The sequence below is a fragment of the Ranitomeya imitator genome, chromosome 2 (assembly GCF_032444005.1).
Source record: "Ranitomeya imitator isolate aRanImi1 chromosome 2, aRanImi1.pri, whole genome shotgun sequence".
Classification (NCBI taxonomy): Eukaryota; Metazoa; Chordata; class Amphibia; order Anura; family Dendrobatidae; genus Ranitomeya; species Ranitomeya imitator.
In genome coordinates this window covers 371760398-371777962 of record NC_091283.1, presented here as the reverse complement: position 1 = coordinate 371777962, position 17565 = coordinate 371760398, and the positions used below count along the sequence as shown (strand labels likewise).

Below are 17565 nucleotides of genomic sequence, written 5' to 3'. Positions count from 1 at the left end.
CCGAAAAACGGCGCAACCGTCGCGCGACGGTTGCGACGTGTGGTAATCCGTCGCAATGCGTCGCGTAATGTTAGTCAATGGAGAAAAAACGCATCCTGCAAACACTTTTGCAGGATGCGTTTTTTCTGCAAAACGACGCATTGTGACGGATTGCAGTTAACGCTAGTGTGAAAGTAGCCTTAGTCAATGGAGAAAAAACGCATCCTGCAAACACTTTTGCAGGATGCGTTTTTTCTGCAAAACGACGCATTGTGACGGATTGCAGTTAACGCTAGTGTGAAAGTAGCCTTACACAGTCACCTTTATAAAAGACTCCTGTCCACAGACTCAATTAATCAGACTCTAACCTCTACAACATGGGCAAGACCAAAGAGCTTTATAAGGATGTCAGGGAGAAGATCATAGACCTGCAGAAAGCTGGAATAGGCTACAAAACCACAAGTAAGTCTCGCCCCCTGAGGAAGCGGTATTTTGAACGCGAAACACTTGTTGCGATACGTAGCAGAGGCAAAGGCAGGACTAACTAACGACATGGGTAATTAATCACTTTTTACTAAACATGACAACATTTTAATGACGGGGTAAGCAGCCAGGCACAGGGAGTATTACTGTGGTGGACTGTTATGACACACTCTACTGTGTATATATGATATACTAGAGTCCATTATAAATTACATGCCCTGTGGCTGCACCCCATATGTGTATATATCCTGTCTTTTTCTTCGGCCTTAGTTGTGCACCTGTGGATTTAACCATCCAGCAACTTAAGAACCATGTACTGTATAGGTTATATATATTCATGATTTTTGTTTATTTGATTTTTTTCTGTATAATATATTTTTGTTAAAATAAAATTTTTAGATGTTTATTGGCCATTTGGACTCAAATTTCTCCTTGTGTAAATAAAACCATAAGTAAGATGCTGGGTAAGAAGGTGACAACTGTTGGTGCAATAGCAAGAAAATGGAAGAAATACAAAATGACTGTCAATTGACATTGATCTGGGGCACCATGTAAAATCTCACCTCGTGGGGTATCCTTGATCATGAGGAAGGTGAGAGATCAGCCTAAAAGTACATGGGGGAACTTAATGATTTCAAGGTAGCTGGGACCACAGTCACCAATAAAACCATTGGTAACACATTACGCCATAAAGGTTTAAAATCCTGCAGTGCCCACAAGGTCCCCCCTGCTCAAGAAGACACATGTGCAGGGCCGTCTGAAGTTTGCGAATGAACATCTGGATGATTCTGTGAGTGATTGGGAGAAGGTGCTGTGATCAAATGAGATAAAAATTGAGCTCTTTGGCATTAACTCAACTCGCCGTACTTGAAGGAAGAGAAATGCTGCCTATGACCCAAAGAACACCGTCCCCACTGTTAAGCATGGAGGTGGAAAAATGTTTTGGGGGTGTTTCTCTGCTAAGGGCACAGGACTACTTCACCGCATCAATGTGAGAATGGATGGAGCCATGTACCATAAAATCCTGAGTGGCAACATCCTTCCCTTCACCAGGACATTAATCCCTTCATGACTGGAGCTTTTTTCAGATTTGTGTTTTCATTTTTCGCTCCCATTCTTTCCAGAGCTATAACTTTTTTATTTTTCCATCAATATGGAACCTCGTAAATATGCGGTTCCGCTCCGTACACCTCGTACACACGCAACTCCGCTCCGTACACCTCGTACACACACGGCTCTGCTCCATACATGTCATACATATGCGGCTCCACTCTGTACACCTCATACACACAGCTCCACTCCGTACACCCTGTACACACGGCTCTGCTCCGCACACCTCATACACGCGGCTCTGCTCCGTACACCTCGTACACACGGCTCTGCTCCGTACACCTTGTACACGCGGCTCTGCTCCGTACACCTCGTACACACGGCTCTGCTCCATACACCTCGTACACACAGCTCTGCTCCATACATGTTATACACACGCGGCTCCACTCTGTACACCTCATACACACGGCTCCACTCCGTACACCCTGTACACAGGGCTCTGCTCCGCACACCTCATACACGCGGCTCTGCTCTGTACACCTCGTACACATGGCTCTGCTCCGTACACCTCATACACACAAGGCTCTGCTCCGTACACCTCATACACACACGGCTCTGCTCCATACACGTTGTACGCACACAGCTCCGCTCCGTACACCTCGTACACTCACGGCTCTGCTCCATACACGTTGTACACACACGGCTCCGCTCCGTACACCTCGTACACACACGGCTCTGCTCCGTACACCTCGTACACACACGGCTCCGCTCCGCACACCTCGTACACACACGGCTCCGCTCCGTACACCTCGTACACACACGGCTCTGCTCCGTACACCTCGTACACACACGGCTCCGCTCCGTACACCTCGTACACACACGGCTCTGCTCCGTACACCTCGTACACACACGGCTCTGCTCCGCACACCTCGTACACACACGGCTCCGCTCCGTACACCTCGTACACACACGGCTCCGCTCCGTACACCTCGTACACACACGGCTCCGCTCCGTACACCTCGTACACACACGGCTCTGCTCCGTACACCTCGTACACACACGGCTCCGCTCCGCACACCTCGTACACACACGGCTCTGCTCCGTACACCTCGTACACACACGGCTCTGCTCCGTACACCTCGTACACACATGGCTCCGCTCCGTACACCTCGTACACACACGGCTCCGCTCCGTACACCTCGTACACACACGGCTCTGCTCCGTACACCTCGTACACACACGGCTCCGCTCCGTACACCTCGTACACACACGGCTCCGCTCCGTACACCTCGTACACACACGGCTCCGCTCCGTACACCTCGTACACACACGGCTCCGCTCCGTACACCTCGTACACACACGGCTCCGCTCCGTACACCTCGTACACACACGGCTCCGCTCCGTACACCTCGTACACACACGGCTCTGCTCCGTACACCTCGTACACACACGGCTCCGCTCCGCACACCTCGTACACACACGGCTCCGCTCCGTACACCTCGTGCACACACGGCTCTGCTACATCCACACTGTAAACCCCTCCTGACCCCACACACAAACTTCCCCTCATCCAGCACCATGACAACCAGCACAGCAGAGACCTGCATACTCTGAGGCCCCTGATCATGTGACCCCTGACTCCTCCCCTCCTGTGACCTCATCACAGGTCCTGTGCACACAGAACAGCCATATATGTGGTGTGCGGCTCTGCAGGTGGAGGTAGGTGCTGGAGATTCCCCATTACTGGGCGGGGGCAGGGGGCAGTAACCCCTCCATTCCCGGAGATAGTGCCCCCAGCTCTGCCATGTGTATATGTACAGTAATAGAACGCTGGCTGTGCTCATGTATACAGGGAGGGCGCTCTGGTTTGGGGACAGATGGTGGAGATTACAGGGAATGGAATTGTCTGGTTTTTCTCTCCATAGAAATCTGGAGAAATGGAGAAACTGTAATTTCCCTAATTTCGGGTGTAATAGTTTAGAATAAAGGGATTTCCCATGAAATGTCTGTGGCGTCGGTTCTGTACTGAGGACACTGATCCTGGAGGAGGAGACTGTGGGGCAGAATATGGAGGAAACACGAGAGTATAAGATACTATTAACTCCTGTGGTATAATTATTTGATATCCTCAAGTCTTTCTCTAGGGGTTCACTGTAAACGCCCCACGTTGCTGAGAGCCCGTCGGCTGGATGTGAATGAACGCCTCTCTCGGTCCTATGACGCCGCGATCCTGTGACTACGTTATATAGATGAAGGAGAGGCCCATCTCCCCACAGTATAGAATGAGAACAGATCTGGAAGTACAAAAGGACGTCTGGTATTGAAATAAAGGGACAGAAAATGAGAAAATATTTCAGATTTTTATGTGTGTAAAGTAAAAACCAAACATCTATGGTTCTGAGTATAACCGATTGGGAGCTGTGGGTCGGCACTAGATATGAGCAAATCTGCTGAAATTTGGATTTGACAGATTCACTTAAATTCAGTTCAGAAATGTAATTCACATCATGTTTATGCAATGTGAATTGTAATTTTTTTATAAAAATCTATATTTAAAATAGTTACCTCACACAACACCAGTCCTGACCACAGCTCCCCACCTAGTCACTCGCTAAATCTTTCCCTTAAGCTGCCATCATCTACTTTTCAGTCTTTATTCTTCATTACCTTGTGATTAGCTTTTACTCAACGGTTTGACCTCATGACATGAGGGGTGAAATCTGCAACCTAGGCGCCGAAAAATTAGGAATAAAGAGAAGAAAATCAGAACCACTACTCACAGATAACCTGGGAGGCTGGGTCCAGGTCAAAAGCCAAGAATCAGTCACTACTCACGGATAAGCCGGGAGGCTGGGTCCAGGTCAAAAGCCAATAAAGTACATCATTGACAGTAGGGTGAGATGAAGGCATAGGCCGGGGTCACACTTGCGAGTGCAATGCGAGAAACTCACATCAATACCCTGCACTGCCACCACCACTTGGGACCGGAGTGTGCGGCTGCATGTATTTCTATGCAGCTGAACGCTCTGGTCACGAGTGCAGGTGGCAATGCCGGGTATTGATGCGAGAGACTCACGCGAGTTTCTCGCATTGCACTCGCAAGTGTGACCCCGGCCTTAGGCAGGAAACAGTCAGAGGTCAATATTCCAAGAAGGTAGCGGATCACTGCAAAAGGACTAGAAAACTGATGGTCAAGACAAATCCTAGGTTTAGCAGTAAAGATCAGAATACCAGACAAGGAACACAGAGTAAGAACACAGCTCATGAGCAAAGCTATAATTGGCAACAATCTAAGGCAGAGAGATGGCTAAATAGTCAAGTAATTACTCTTGACAAAGGACACATGGATGAAGCCCTCGCACACCTTGTTTCTGATTGAACGGCTAAACTGAAGAGAATATGCCCATGACCAGAAGGATTGAATTGAAAAAAAAAATAAAAACAAACTGAATTATAGTAAATTTGAATTTTATGGGGAAACTTGAAGCAAATGTGATTTGGTTACTACTTGTTAGGGCATATTATTATTATTATCATTTATTTATATAGCACCATTAATTCCATGGTGCTGTACATGCGAATATGAGTGTAACGCTGTTGAAGAAAAAAATGTAAATGCATGTCAAATCATTCACCTGTTCGGCACCAACCCCCTTGTGGTCTCTGTCAGTCTCTGTTTACATTGTGTGATCTGTAATTGTCTACAGAGAGCATTAACAACTTCCACACATTATAATATCTCATTTATTTCCCCTTAATATCTAATAATAATAATAATAATTTTTATTTATATAGCGCCAACATATTCCGCAGCACTTTACAAATTATAGAGGGGACTTGTACAGACAATAGACATTACAGCATAACAGAAATACAGTTCAAAACAGATACCAGGAGGAGTGAGGGCCCTGCTCACAAGCTTACAAACTATGGGGAAAAGGGGAGACACGAGAGGTGGATGGTAACAATTGCTTTAGTTATTCGGACCAGCTATAGTGTAAGGCTCAGGTGTTCATGTAAAGCTGCATGAACCAGTTACCTGCCTAAGTATGTAGCAGTACAGACACAGAGGGCTAATACTGCATAAAGTGTATGAGAACATGATGCGAGGAACCTTTTTTTTTTTTTTTTATTATAAATAGGCCACACAGGGATCGTTAGGTTAATGCATTGAGGCGGTAGGCCAGTCTGAACAAATGAGTTTTTAGGGCACGCTTAAAACTGTGGGGATTGGGGATTAATCGTATTAAAGGGAACCTGTCACCCCGTTTTTTGAGATTGAGCTATAAATACTGTTAAATAGGGCCTGCGCTGTGTGTTCCTATAGTGTATGTAGTGTACCCCGATTCCCTATGTATGCTGAGAAATAACTTACCAAAGTCGCCGTTTTCGCCTGTCAATCAGGCTGGTCAGGTCGGGAGGGCGTGGTGACATCGGTGGTTCTTCCTCAGCTTTACGTTGGTGGCGTAGTGGTGTAGTGGTGAAGACACAGCGCGCGATCTGCGCTGTAATCCCTTGCATCGGTGGGGGCGGCCATCTTCCTGGGGCCGCGCGTGCGCAGATCGAGTGCTCTGCTGCACGGGGCTTCAGGAAAATGGCCGCGGGATGCCGCGCGTGCGCATTAGAGATCGCGGCGGCCATTTTCCCAAAGCCGAGTTTGCATCTCGGCTTTGGGAAAATGGCCGCCGCGATCTCTAATGCGCACGCGCGGCATCCCGCGGCCATTTTCCTGAAGCCCCGTGCAGCAGAGCACTCGATCTGCGCACGCGCGGCCCCAGGAAGATGGCCGCCCCCACCGATGCAAGGGATTACAGCGCAGATCGCGCGCTGTGTCTTCACCACTACACCACTACGCCACCAACGTAAAGCTGAGGAAGAACCACCGATGTCACCACGCCCTCCCGACCTGACCAGCCTGATTGACAGGCGAAAACGGCGACTTTGGTAAGTTATTTCTCAGCATACATAGGGAATCGGGGTACACTACATACACTATAGGAACACACAGCGCAGGCCCTATTTAACAGTATTTATAGCTCAATCTCAAAAAACGGGGTGACAGGTTCCCTTTAACCTAGGTAGTGCATTCCAAAGAATCGGCGCAGCACGTGTAAAGTCTTGGAGACGGGAGTGGGAGGTTCTGATTATTGAGGATGCTAACCTGAGGTCATTAGCGGAGCGGAGGGCACGGGTAGGGTGGTAGACTGATACCAGGGAGGAGATGTAGGGTGGTGCTACAGTAGTTGTATTATTACATTACTTTTCTGATGTTACGTCATCATTTTCTTCCCATTCAGGTCCCTACAATATCGGATCCTCTCAGTGTAGATCTTCTATATAAGAGAATTTTCCTGATTGAGCATCACGGATGGATAGTGACAGGAACAAGACGGCGGAGAGGATAATACACCTCACCCTAGAGATCCTCTTCCGGCTTACTGGAGAGGTGAGAGATTCTGATGACGTCACATTTCATAATTCTTATCTAAAGGAATAACAGATGGACAGAACTGGAGAGGTGAGGACTCTGGAAATGTCTGTAGTGAGATTTATTAATGTGTCTCTCCATAACCAGGATTACACAGTAGTGAAGAAGATCTCTAGTGAGCGCTGCCAGACCCCTATGTCTGAGGGATGGGGAAGACCCCTCAGCCCAGTCATAGGGCCTCCACCTCACCCCCTGATACATGAAGACATCAATGACCAGAAGATCCTAGAACTCACCTACAAGATGATTGAGCTGCTGACTGGAGAGGTGACACTGCTGGGAATTCTGGGACATTATACAGTAACGCTATGAAGGGATCAGAGGGATGACAATATTATTGTTTGTGTCAGGTTCCTATAAGGTGTCAGGATGTCGCCGTCTATTTCTCCATGGAGGAGTGGGAGTATTTAGAAGGACACAAAGATCTGTACAAGGACGTCATGATGGAGGTTCCCCAGCCCCTCACTTCAACAGGTAATATAAATGAATAAAAATGCAGGGAATATATATATATATATATATCTATATATATATATATAGATATATATATATATGCAAATAATTATTTCGTTTCCTGTATGTGTTTCTTCCAGTTCTATCCAGTAATAGGACAACACCAGAGAGATGTCCCCATCCTCTTTTTCCACAAGACTGTAAACAAGAAGATCTCGATGTTCCTCAGGATCATCAGGTAGATGGAGTGAAGGTGTCATGAGATATCCTTTATGATGTGCAGATGGCTGTGAAGGTCTTGTGCTCAGTCTTGTTTTATCCACCAGTATTATATGTTTTATACTTGTTTAATGGGAACGGTGGAGATGGCAGGATTAGAGCTGATCATAGATGTGATTTCTCCATCGGTCTGTGACTTTTACAATATTTCTTTCAGGGTGAAGATCTGATTCATATTAACAGTACAGAGACATACGTGAGGGGTGATGAGCGGTGTAAAGAGGAGATTCCTACAGATAACTGCAAAAGTAAGTAATAGCCAGTAAATGCTGGGAAGTCACAGATTCTTCTCAGTCACCAGCTTCTACAATGTTACGTTAACTATTTTACGATTTATGTTGTGTCAATTTTTTAGTGTATGATTCCCCTGTTCCTAGTCCCAGGAAGTCTTGTTTATATCAAAGTTTGTCTTTGAACTAACATTATAATCCATACACATCAGCTTGTGAGATTCACAAATACTTTCACATTTCGATGCGCTCTGTGTCCTTGTTCATTGCTATAGCATTTGCAAGACCTACAAATATTTGAATCCACATGATGCTGGACAAGATTCCTTTTCTTCAGCTGTACATTTCAGACAGGCTGTAAAATGGACATCACCTAAAAGCTTTGAGTCACATGGCTCTTTTTAATTTTCCCTGATTTTTTTTTTTTACCTTTAAACATTAGTAACAAGCACATAAGCACATTGAAACATAAGCCTTTGATGATCCTGACATCAACACAGACATGAAAAACTGCAGAACAGCCTGGTGCGATTTTGCCCTGTGGTCTACTCTTACTTTGTGAGCTGTTGCTTCACAACTGTCTTAATCCATTACTAGATTCATTTTACTACATATTTATCATTGATTATGGAAATGTTTTATATAGAAATGTTATTAAATATCTATATAATTCTAAAGTTATATTGTAACTTGTACATAAATAATTATCTTATTCTTGGCAGATGACTGTATCAGGAGTTCAGGGGGATATCTGATATCTTCAAATTTTGAAGGCAGTGATTCTGGTATAATACAAGATACATATGAAGAGAGAGCCATTATCCCAGATTTACGATCATCCCTTTACAGCAAAGATTTATCTGATCCTTTTGAAATAATCTTATCTTCTGATTCATCAAAGACTGCTAAGCAAAGTAAATGTCCAAGAAGAGTTAAAGATCATCACAGAGCTCACACAGGGGAGAAGCCATATTCACGTCTAGATTGGGAGAAACATTTTAGCACCAAATCAAATTTTGGTAAACCTGAGAGTAGTCAAACAGGAGAGAAGCTTATTTTAGATTCAGAATGTGGGAAACGCTATACTGGTAAATCAGGTCTTGTAACACATAAAAAGAATCATGGAAAACTGAAGCCATTTTCCTGTTCAGAATGTGGGAAATGTTTTAACGATAAATCTCAGCTGCTTAGACATCAGAAAAGTCATACAGGGGAGAAGCCCTTTTCATGTCCACAATGTGGGAAATGTTTTATCCAAAAATCAGACCTTGTTAGACATCACAGGAGTCACACAGGGGAGAGGCCATATTCATGTTCAGAATGTGGGAAATGTTTTACAGAGAAATCACATCTTGTTACACATCAGAGAATTCACTCCGGGGAGAAACCATTTTCATGTTCAGAATGTGGGAAACATTTTGGCGTTAAATCTGTTCTTGTTACACATCAGAAAATGCACACAGGGGAGAAGCCATTCTCATGTTCTATATGTGGAAAGTGTTTTATTACAAAATTACGTCTTGTTAGACATCAAAATACTCACACTGTCGAAAAGCCATTTTCATGTTCAGAATGTGGTAAGTGTTTTATTGAAAAATTACGCCTTGTTAGACATCAGAGAATTCACACTGGGGAGAAGCCATATGTGTGTTTAGAATGTGGAAATTCTTATATTGAGAAGTCAGATCTTGTTAGACATGAAAGAATTCACACTGGGGAGAAACCATTTTCATGTTCAGAATGTGGCAAACATTTTAGTAGTAGATCTGCTTTTGTTACACATCAGAGAATTCACACAGGAGAGAATCCATTTTTATGTTCAGAATGTGGAAAATGTTTTACAGAGAAATTGCGTCTGGTTAGACATCAGAGAATTCACACAAAGGAGAAACCATTTTCAGAATGTGGTGTTCATAGTAGTAAAGTGTAACTATTGTTTCAGGCAGATGCACATCTGTGCTACTGAGCTCTTCTCCATAAAGTTTTATTTTCAACAAGGGTCATCTCCCTCTGTGTAATGAAAACCTGTCTTCATTAAAGGCAGATCTTATCAGTGAATGGAGAGTGAATGATCAGTTCAGTAGAAAGAGGCATTTTCTACAGTAAGATATGCACTTGTGTTGAAAGATATTAGCTTTTGGCTCAAATCCTAACTAAGGGCACATCATTCTTCTCAGGAGTTTATCTGTGCTTTTGTTTCAGATAAAACTAAGATCTGGAGATTTTATCCAAAATTTCAATGTTTTTTGTACCCAGTCACTTAGTTATAACTTTTACCTTGTAAAAGATATTGTGCTCTTTTATGCTGGAGATTTGTGCTAAAATATGATGTAGTTTTAGGTCAAATTTATGCAAAATGTTAGATATTTTTGAAGAGTTCACAAACTTCCAGGCTGCACTGTAGGGGCATGGGACACTGTATGCATATGGGTAAAAAACTGTTTAAGGGACAGGCAACCGTTATTGTAAATGGTACATTATCTAAATGGCATAAAGTCAGCAGTGGGGAACACAGAGATCTGCATTAGGAGCGCTGGGGGCCATAGGGATCAGCCTTAAGCCTGTTTATTTTTAATCTCTTATAATGACCTTGTGGATGGCATTGAAGTAAAGTGTCAGTCTTTGCTCATGATGACCCAAAACTTTATAGGATAATGAAAACTGATTCTGACTGTATAATATTACAAAACCATCTGAATAAGATGTTTGAATGGGCAAACCCATGGCAGGTTTAATATTGATAAAAGTATAGTAATGCATCACGGCCACAGTATTCCTATTGCTGCATATACATTAAATAGAAATATATTGGGTACTATAGAACAGGAGAAGGACTTGGGTGTTCTGACCATGGCTGTGGCGTCGGTAAGCCACAGTTGCGACTCCGACTCCTGGATTTTATCAGGTTCCAACTCCGACTCCTTCATAAATGGCCAATTCGTAACAATAAATTTACTGTTGTCAAATATTAACATCGTGCTTATTCAGTTTCTCACCATCATATAAGTAATCAGACCACTTTAGAGCAAAAACTATATTTATTAGAATACAATTAGAATATAGCAAATAACTTTTCTAAACTCTTGTAAGTAAATATGCAGTAAACACTGTTATGCAGTTAATAAGAAGTACTGAAAGCAGTGGATGAGAAAGACTGCATCCAAACCAATGAACCAGTGCCCAGCTCTTCCAGCCAAACAAAGGAGCAGAGAACTTTGCAGTTCTCTTGCAAGATATTTTGTCAGTGACAAAGTTACTGTGACAATGACAGTAGATACATTTAAAAAAACAGATCATAGAACTTGTTGTAAAGGATAGTGTGCCTATTTCATTATTTTCACGACCAGCTTTTATGTGTCTGAATGGGGAAATGGCAAGCTTGGTGTTTCTATATAGAGAGAGAGTATTAGAAAATTAGTAATCGAAGAAGCTTTTAAACAAAAGGAAGAAGGTGTTGAGGCCGGATATAGTAGTGTTGTGAATGTACTGGATGCAAGAATACGAAATAGAGTGGTATTCCGTGAATGTGAGGTCTCTGTGTACTTTCTGTGAAGAAGGTTTGGCTGTTATTACACTGGTACTGGGTGCCACTGCTAATGGTGGAGATCTAGGTGTGGCTCGTGACCAATTCTCAGAGCTGAGTGTGTCTTTCAAAGTAAGACAGGTTGGGGACCACAGCACTAAGAAGTAATTTTATACTTCATTTGCATAACAGCTCAGTGTAAACAGGGAATTTTGACTCTGCATCTAGTGGTGTCTTTAAAAAAATAAAGACTCATAACTTCGTTATTACTGAACAAAACTCCTCTCTTTGCAATTGAAGCAATACTGAAAACAAGTTGGAAAAGTACACTATTTTCACCATGAAGAGCTGACAGTTTAGACAAGTTGAAAAGTGACCCTAGTGTTCTTGGATGTGACCATTGCAAACAGTGGTCGGTCTCCTGTTGTGAAGATACAGATAAATGAAAACAGAAAATCCACTTTAGAGGATTGAAGAAATCTTCAATCATCATTCCCACCATCGCAGATCATGTGAGGCAGCGATGAGTTAAAAGAAGCCGGCAATTGTCAAACTTGTCATCACACTAACAAACCATGTGACCCAGCCTGAAATTGATAACTAAAACCTGCAATAGGTTGCAGGGGAAAAAGGTATGGACAGTGTAAAAAATGTAATTATAGTTATACAGATCAAAGCCTGGGGACATTGGATCTCTGCTCGCATCCCCTGCTGTTAACAGGTAATTGAAGCAGGTTATCTGATGGAGAGCAGACATGGAGCCTTTATGTAGAGTGATTAACATTATGCAGCTAAGCTTAAAGACGCCGCAGTTATTTCAACGGCAGTTAGTCACGGCAGGAGTCAGGACCCCATACTATGTCGCCGTCTCTTTTGGGTATGTCTGCTGAGTAAGCACTTATTATTATTTGGATCTAGCTTTTCTATTAACCCATCTTAGGGTACCGTCACACAGTGCAATTTTGATCGCTACGACGGCACGATTTGTGACGTTCGAGCGATATAGGTACGATATCGCAGTGTGTGACACGCTCCTGCGATCAGGGACCCCGCTGTGAATCGTACGTCGTAGCACATCGTTTGAAACTTTCTTTCGTCGTCTAGTGTCCCGCTGTGGCGGCATGATCACATGGTGTAACAAAGGTGTGCACGATATACTATACGATGTAAAGGGCGGAGGAGCTGGCTACGTAGGAGCGCTGAATTCTCCACCTCCCGTGTGCTGATTGGGCGGTACAATACTGTGCGCTCATTCGACAAAGGGCTATTGTTCCTAGCGGATAAAACCGGAGCTCTCGAGCGCGCTATTCATTTCTCTCTGTAGCACGTGCTGTAAACAGAACTCCTAAATTCGCTGGATTCCCTGGACTTTTAACTACTAGTCTTTTACCGCAAAAGGTATGTATAACGCTACAGCGTAGCATATGTTGCGCTTCAACGGGGATAAACGCTGGAGTGTGGTCGATTGTTCCTTTGAGTAGGGTAGGCCTGAGAACCTCAGGTACACAGCTGTAGCGTGGCCCAATTAATTAATCCTTTTACAGATCGAGATGGTTGACTGCCCCATTTAATACCAGTAGTAACATATATAGTTATTAGATCAATGGTCAGAACATTGTTTTGTAAGCACGTGTATTTATTGTACGTTTGTTTTCTTTTTAGGAACTATGCTCACTTCCGATGAGAGTTCTGTTGTTGCTGCTGCCCTGGTGTTTGAGGCAGCACGTCTCCAAGAGGAGAGACGTCCTAAACGAAAACGTCGCATGTGGACCCGGAGCTGGCTGCAGAAAAGATCCACATTGTCACACATGGGTCTCATAAGAGAGTTACGTGACAATAACCCTCATGATTTCCGAAACTACCTTCGGATGTCCGAGGAATCCTTCAAAATAATACTGTCTGCTGTTACGCCACTCATACAAAGGCGTGATACGCCGATGCGTGCGGCCGTGCCCGTGGAGGAAAGGTTGGCGGTGACACTGCGGTTCCTGGCAACAGGAAGGTCTCTTCAGGATTTGCAGTTTTCCGCCGCTGTTTCCAGACCTTTCCTGAGCGTTGTGATTCCGGAGACATGCGAGGCCATTGTGCAGAGCTTAAGGCATTATATGGAGGTACTACTATATTTCTTTTGGCTGCTGTGTTATGTCGATATATTATACTAGCTATTGAACCCGTTCTACGCCCTGATGGCGAGCATTTCTATTGGTATATGTTCTACATCCTATCATGTGCTGCTCCCATCCTGCGCCCCCATTCAGACATGTGCTGCTGTGATCCTGCGCCTCCAGTCTGACATGTGCTGCTACCATTTTGCGTCTCCATTCTGATATGTGCTGCTCCAACCCTGCGCCACCCTTCTTTTATTTGCTGCTCCCAACGTAATTTTATTGATTATATAATTTAGATATATTGTTTAGCACCACCTCTGAGTCACCGAAGCCATCTGAAAAAATGGCTGCCTGCATACTCAGGGTTGTTGACTTTGTTATACTAATCCATACTGCGCCTCAATCACTGTAGGATGTCCACATGAGAGTGTATGTGCATAATATATTTGACCTAATTTGTACATGTTTCCTTCTCATCTTGCAGTTTCCCAAGACGGCGGATGACTGGAAGAGGATTGCTTCCGATTTTGATGAGCTGTGGCAGTTTCCAAACTGCGGTGGTGCATTAGATGGAAAGCATGTGCGCATCACGCAACCAGCCAACTCTGGATCCTTTTTTTTCAACTACAAAGGATATTTCAGTGTGATCCTCATGGCCCTTGTCAATGCGAACTATGAGTTTGTCGATGTGGATGTTGGCATGAATGGTCGAGTCTCCGACGGTGGTGTTTTTGAACACACTTCATTTGGGGAAAGCTTGAGGAACAATGAACTGCTGTTGCCACTAAATGAAGACACAAAAGCAAACCTAAATTTTGTCTTCATCGCTGATGAAGCTTTCCCTCTTCATCCACATTTGCTGAAGCCATTTGCACAGAGAACACTCACACCGGAGCGCAGAATCTTTAATTACCGGTTGTCGAGGGCCCGTCGTGTGGTTGAAAATGCCTTTGGGATTATGGCAAATCGGTTTAGAGTGTTCCACACAGCTATCAACTTGAAGCTGCCGTCTATAGACTTTGTGGTTTTGGCATGCTGTGTGCTCCATAATTTCCTGAGACGTCATGATACGAGCTCCTATTCTCCTCCTTCGTTTATTGATGCAGTGGACGCAAGAACCGGAGATATTGTGCCCGGGGAATGGCGTACACAACCGGATAATTTTACAGCTCTTCAAGCACTTGGATCTGGCAGACAGGCAGACGATGCAAGGTACTGTCGCGAAAAATACTGTCAGTACTTTAATGGTTCTGGAGCTGTACCCTGGCAGGACCGCGCCGTATAAAAAAATATTTTTTTTTGCTTTGCTGTCATATAAACCTCTCTAAATAACTTTAAATGTGATGCCTATAAAATGGTGCTGTTAACCCTTATAGCTTGGTACACATTAAAGAAAGAATGCGAAGATTTTTGGTTTTTTTGGTAACAATTTCTTGGTTTTAAATTATTAAACAACAAAATATAACATAAACCCCCCCAAAAAAAAATTATCTCCTTCCACGGCCCAAGAGGTGTTGCAGCGTCACGCCCTGCTGCTCTACTTGAGTCTGGAGGAGCGCTGCTGTCTGCTGCAGGAGCGCTGCTGTCCGCTCCAGGAGCGCTGCTGTCCGCTCCAGGCGCAATTGTCTCGCCAGGAGCTCTCTTACGGTGGGCGGTTCTGTGGATAGAAGAGGTTGGAGAACCAACGTTGATTCCGCTGAAAATACATCTCGACCTCTGGGGCAGGACCAAATTTTGTGTGTTGTAAATTTCTATTTGGTCTGGCACCACAGGGCGATGTAAATTTTATTAAATTTTACAGTTTTAGTTGTCTATTGTGACATCCAGCAGAAAACCACTCGTATTATCTTGATACTTACGGAGAAGGGACGCCGGTTCCTCATTGTCAGAACCAGAGCTGCTAATTTCCCACCCCAGCGATCTGGCCACTGCTGCAGCATCTTAAAGGAAATAATAACAGATCTGGTTAACTATGGAACACGCCGTTGGGAAGCGCTCGCTGTTTTGGTCACTTACGTATGTTATGTTCTGGGGAGAATGCCGCCGACCCGGGGGAGGAAGAGGAGTGTCGGAAGGGAGGTGTTGAGGGTGGTGTAGGGGTGCGAGGCCGTCTGCTGGTGGCGTGGTAGGCCGCTGGGTCATTACTGCGTCTGTAATGTATTCAAATATTTCCGCTACCCTCTTATGTCCCGTATGCAGTTGAAAAACTGTAATCTATGATTGTTAACTTACGTGACGTCATGGACTGTGGGCTCCCGCTGGTGGTGGATGCTGTGGTGCTGCTGGCAATGGCAGGTACCTGTTGCCGCCGCTGTCTCTCTACACATAAAGTTAACAAACGCAATCTTTAAAAACACATGTAGAGTGCTGCAGATCAAAGCTAACAATATACTGAAACATAAAATTTATATCACACTTCACAGGGGTGCGAGGGTGCATGGTCGCAACAGATGGTGGAGGCGTGGTAGGCCGCTGGGTCATTATTGCGTCTGTAATGTCTTCAAATATTTCAGCTACCCTGTTATGTCCCGTGTGATGTTAAAAAAAATGCAATCAATGATTGTGAACTTACGTGATGTCCCGGACTGTGAAGATGGGGTACTGGTGGCAATGGTGGGTCTCACTTGCCGCCGCTGTCTCTCTACACCTAAAGTAAAGAATCACAATGTTTACACACAAATGTTGAGTGCTGCAGATCAAAGCTTACAATATACTCAAACATAAAATAGAGATCACACTTTACAGGGGTGCGATACTCAGACATGTATGTGGGCTCTGGTGTTCAATGGTCTTCCTGTCTTTGGAAAACGTATTATTTCATCAGTAGGCCAACCTCCTCCGTTAATATTTTTGGGAAATTGAGAAACTAAAAATAATGGACATCATAATAATTTCAAGATGGTGGTTGAGATTAGGGAACCCGACAAGTTTTCTCACGGACAACGCATATTCTGCTTGGAAAATAACTAAATTTTACAAAAACGGGGCATGTGTTTTAATGCATTTGAGGTCACGTTGGCGACCATGAGCGCAAGCCTCCCTCCCAAACCCCCCCCCCTCCTGACAGCGTGCATCTCCCAATCCCCCCATACTAGTACTTGCCTCGCCTTGCCTCCGCACGCAACTCAGCAAACATTTGTGGCGTTTTATAGCGGAGGTCAGCCCATTTTTTACGCAGCTGAAGCTGACTGCGGCAGACGCCAAACCTCCTCTCCATCATTCTGGCTATGTGGCCAAGCACTTCCCGCTTGTGGATGTGTGGGTGGGCAGGGCGGCTCTCCAGACCCTCATAATCCAGGGCATCCATCTGTCTAATAAAAAAAAGGAGCTCTGGCTGCCCCAGAGGAGCAGAACGCATTCTCGCCGCCATTTTAGATGGAATGACCCTGAACAGCAACGCCCAGAGGAGGAGCTGTACTCCGCCGTCCTGCCGCCAGATCGGCATCGCAATAGCGTTGCCGTTTATGGACAGCGTCACATTTGTGACGGCTGAGCGGTACGGAATTAACGCACATAGTAAATGCCGTTCGAAGGATGGTTATTTAACGCCGGAGCGTCACGTAATGTACGCTCGTGGTCTATGACGGCGTGATGACGTTACAGCGTTCCGGCGTGCCTGCGCTAGCTTGTTTTGGTTCCCTGACATCTTGATAATGGCTGCCAGTTGCCGTGATCCTCCTATGGGCATCCCAGAGCTCAAGTTCCTTATTGGAACAATGGATCGGATGCAGTACGAGACAACTGGGCTGGTGCTGCACCGCAACCAGCACAAGGATGAAGTTGTCCGTGTGGTGTCTGAGGGCCTCAGGAAGCGGTTTGGGATAACTCGCAGCAAGGCACAGATTATGAAAAAATGGGGCGATCTCAAGTCCAAAAGCCCAGAGCGCCTGCAGGAGCTTCGCAAGGAGATTCGCAGAGGTCAGTACGCAGGTACCCAAAAGTATGTGGCACAGCTATGGGGCAGTTTGAACG

General features: G+C 44.7%; 1 protein-coding gene across 4 annotated transcripts in view; it reads left to right on the top strand.

The window, feature by feature from the left end:
• Positions 1 to 3165: 3165 nt before the first annotated feature.
• Positions 3166 to 17565, top strand: part of LOC138663965 (zinc finger protein 271-like) — a 53449-nt gene continuing 39049 nt past the window's right edge. Inside the window, exons 1-9 of one of the 4 annotated variants that reach the window (XM_069750354.1) lie at positions 3166 to 3231; positions 6810 to 6958; positions 7088 to 7267; positions 7351 to 7474; positions 7594 to 7691; positions 7890 to 7980; positions 8685 to 8747; positions 13148 to 13596; positions 14078 to 14994. In XM_069750354.1, the coding sequence (XP_069606455.1) occupies positions 6881 to 6958; positions 7088 to 7267; positions 7351 to 7474; positions 7594 to 7691; positions 7890 to 7980; positions 8685 to 8747; positions 13148 to 13596; positions 14078 to 14878 (1884 nt within the window). In that variant the 5' untranslated portion in view covers positions 3166 to 3231; positions 6810 to 6880 and the 3' untranslated portion in view covers positions 14879 to 14994. Of the gene's footprint in view, positions 3232 to 3677; positions 3813 to 6809; positions 6959 to 7087; positions 7268 to 7350; positions 7475 to 7593; positions 7692 to 7889; positions 7981 to 8684; positions 9828 to 13147; positions 13597 to 14077; positions 14995 to 17565 lie in introns of those variants that run through there. The other 3 variants (XM_069750353.1, XM_069750352.1, XM_069750355.1) reach the window with 3 other exon arrangements.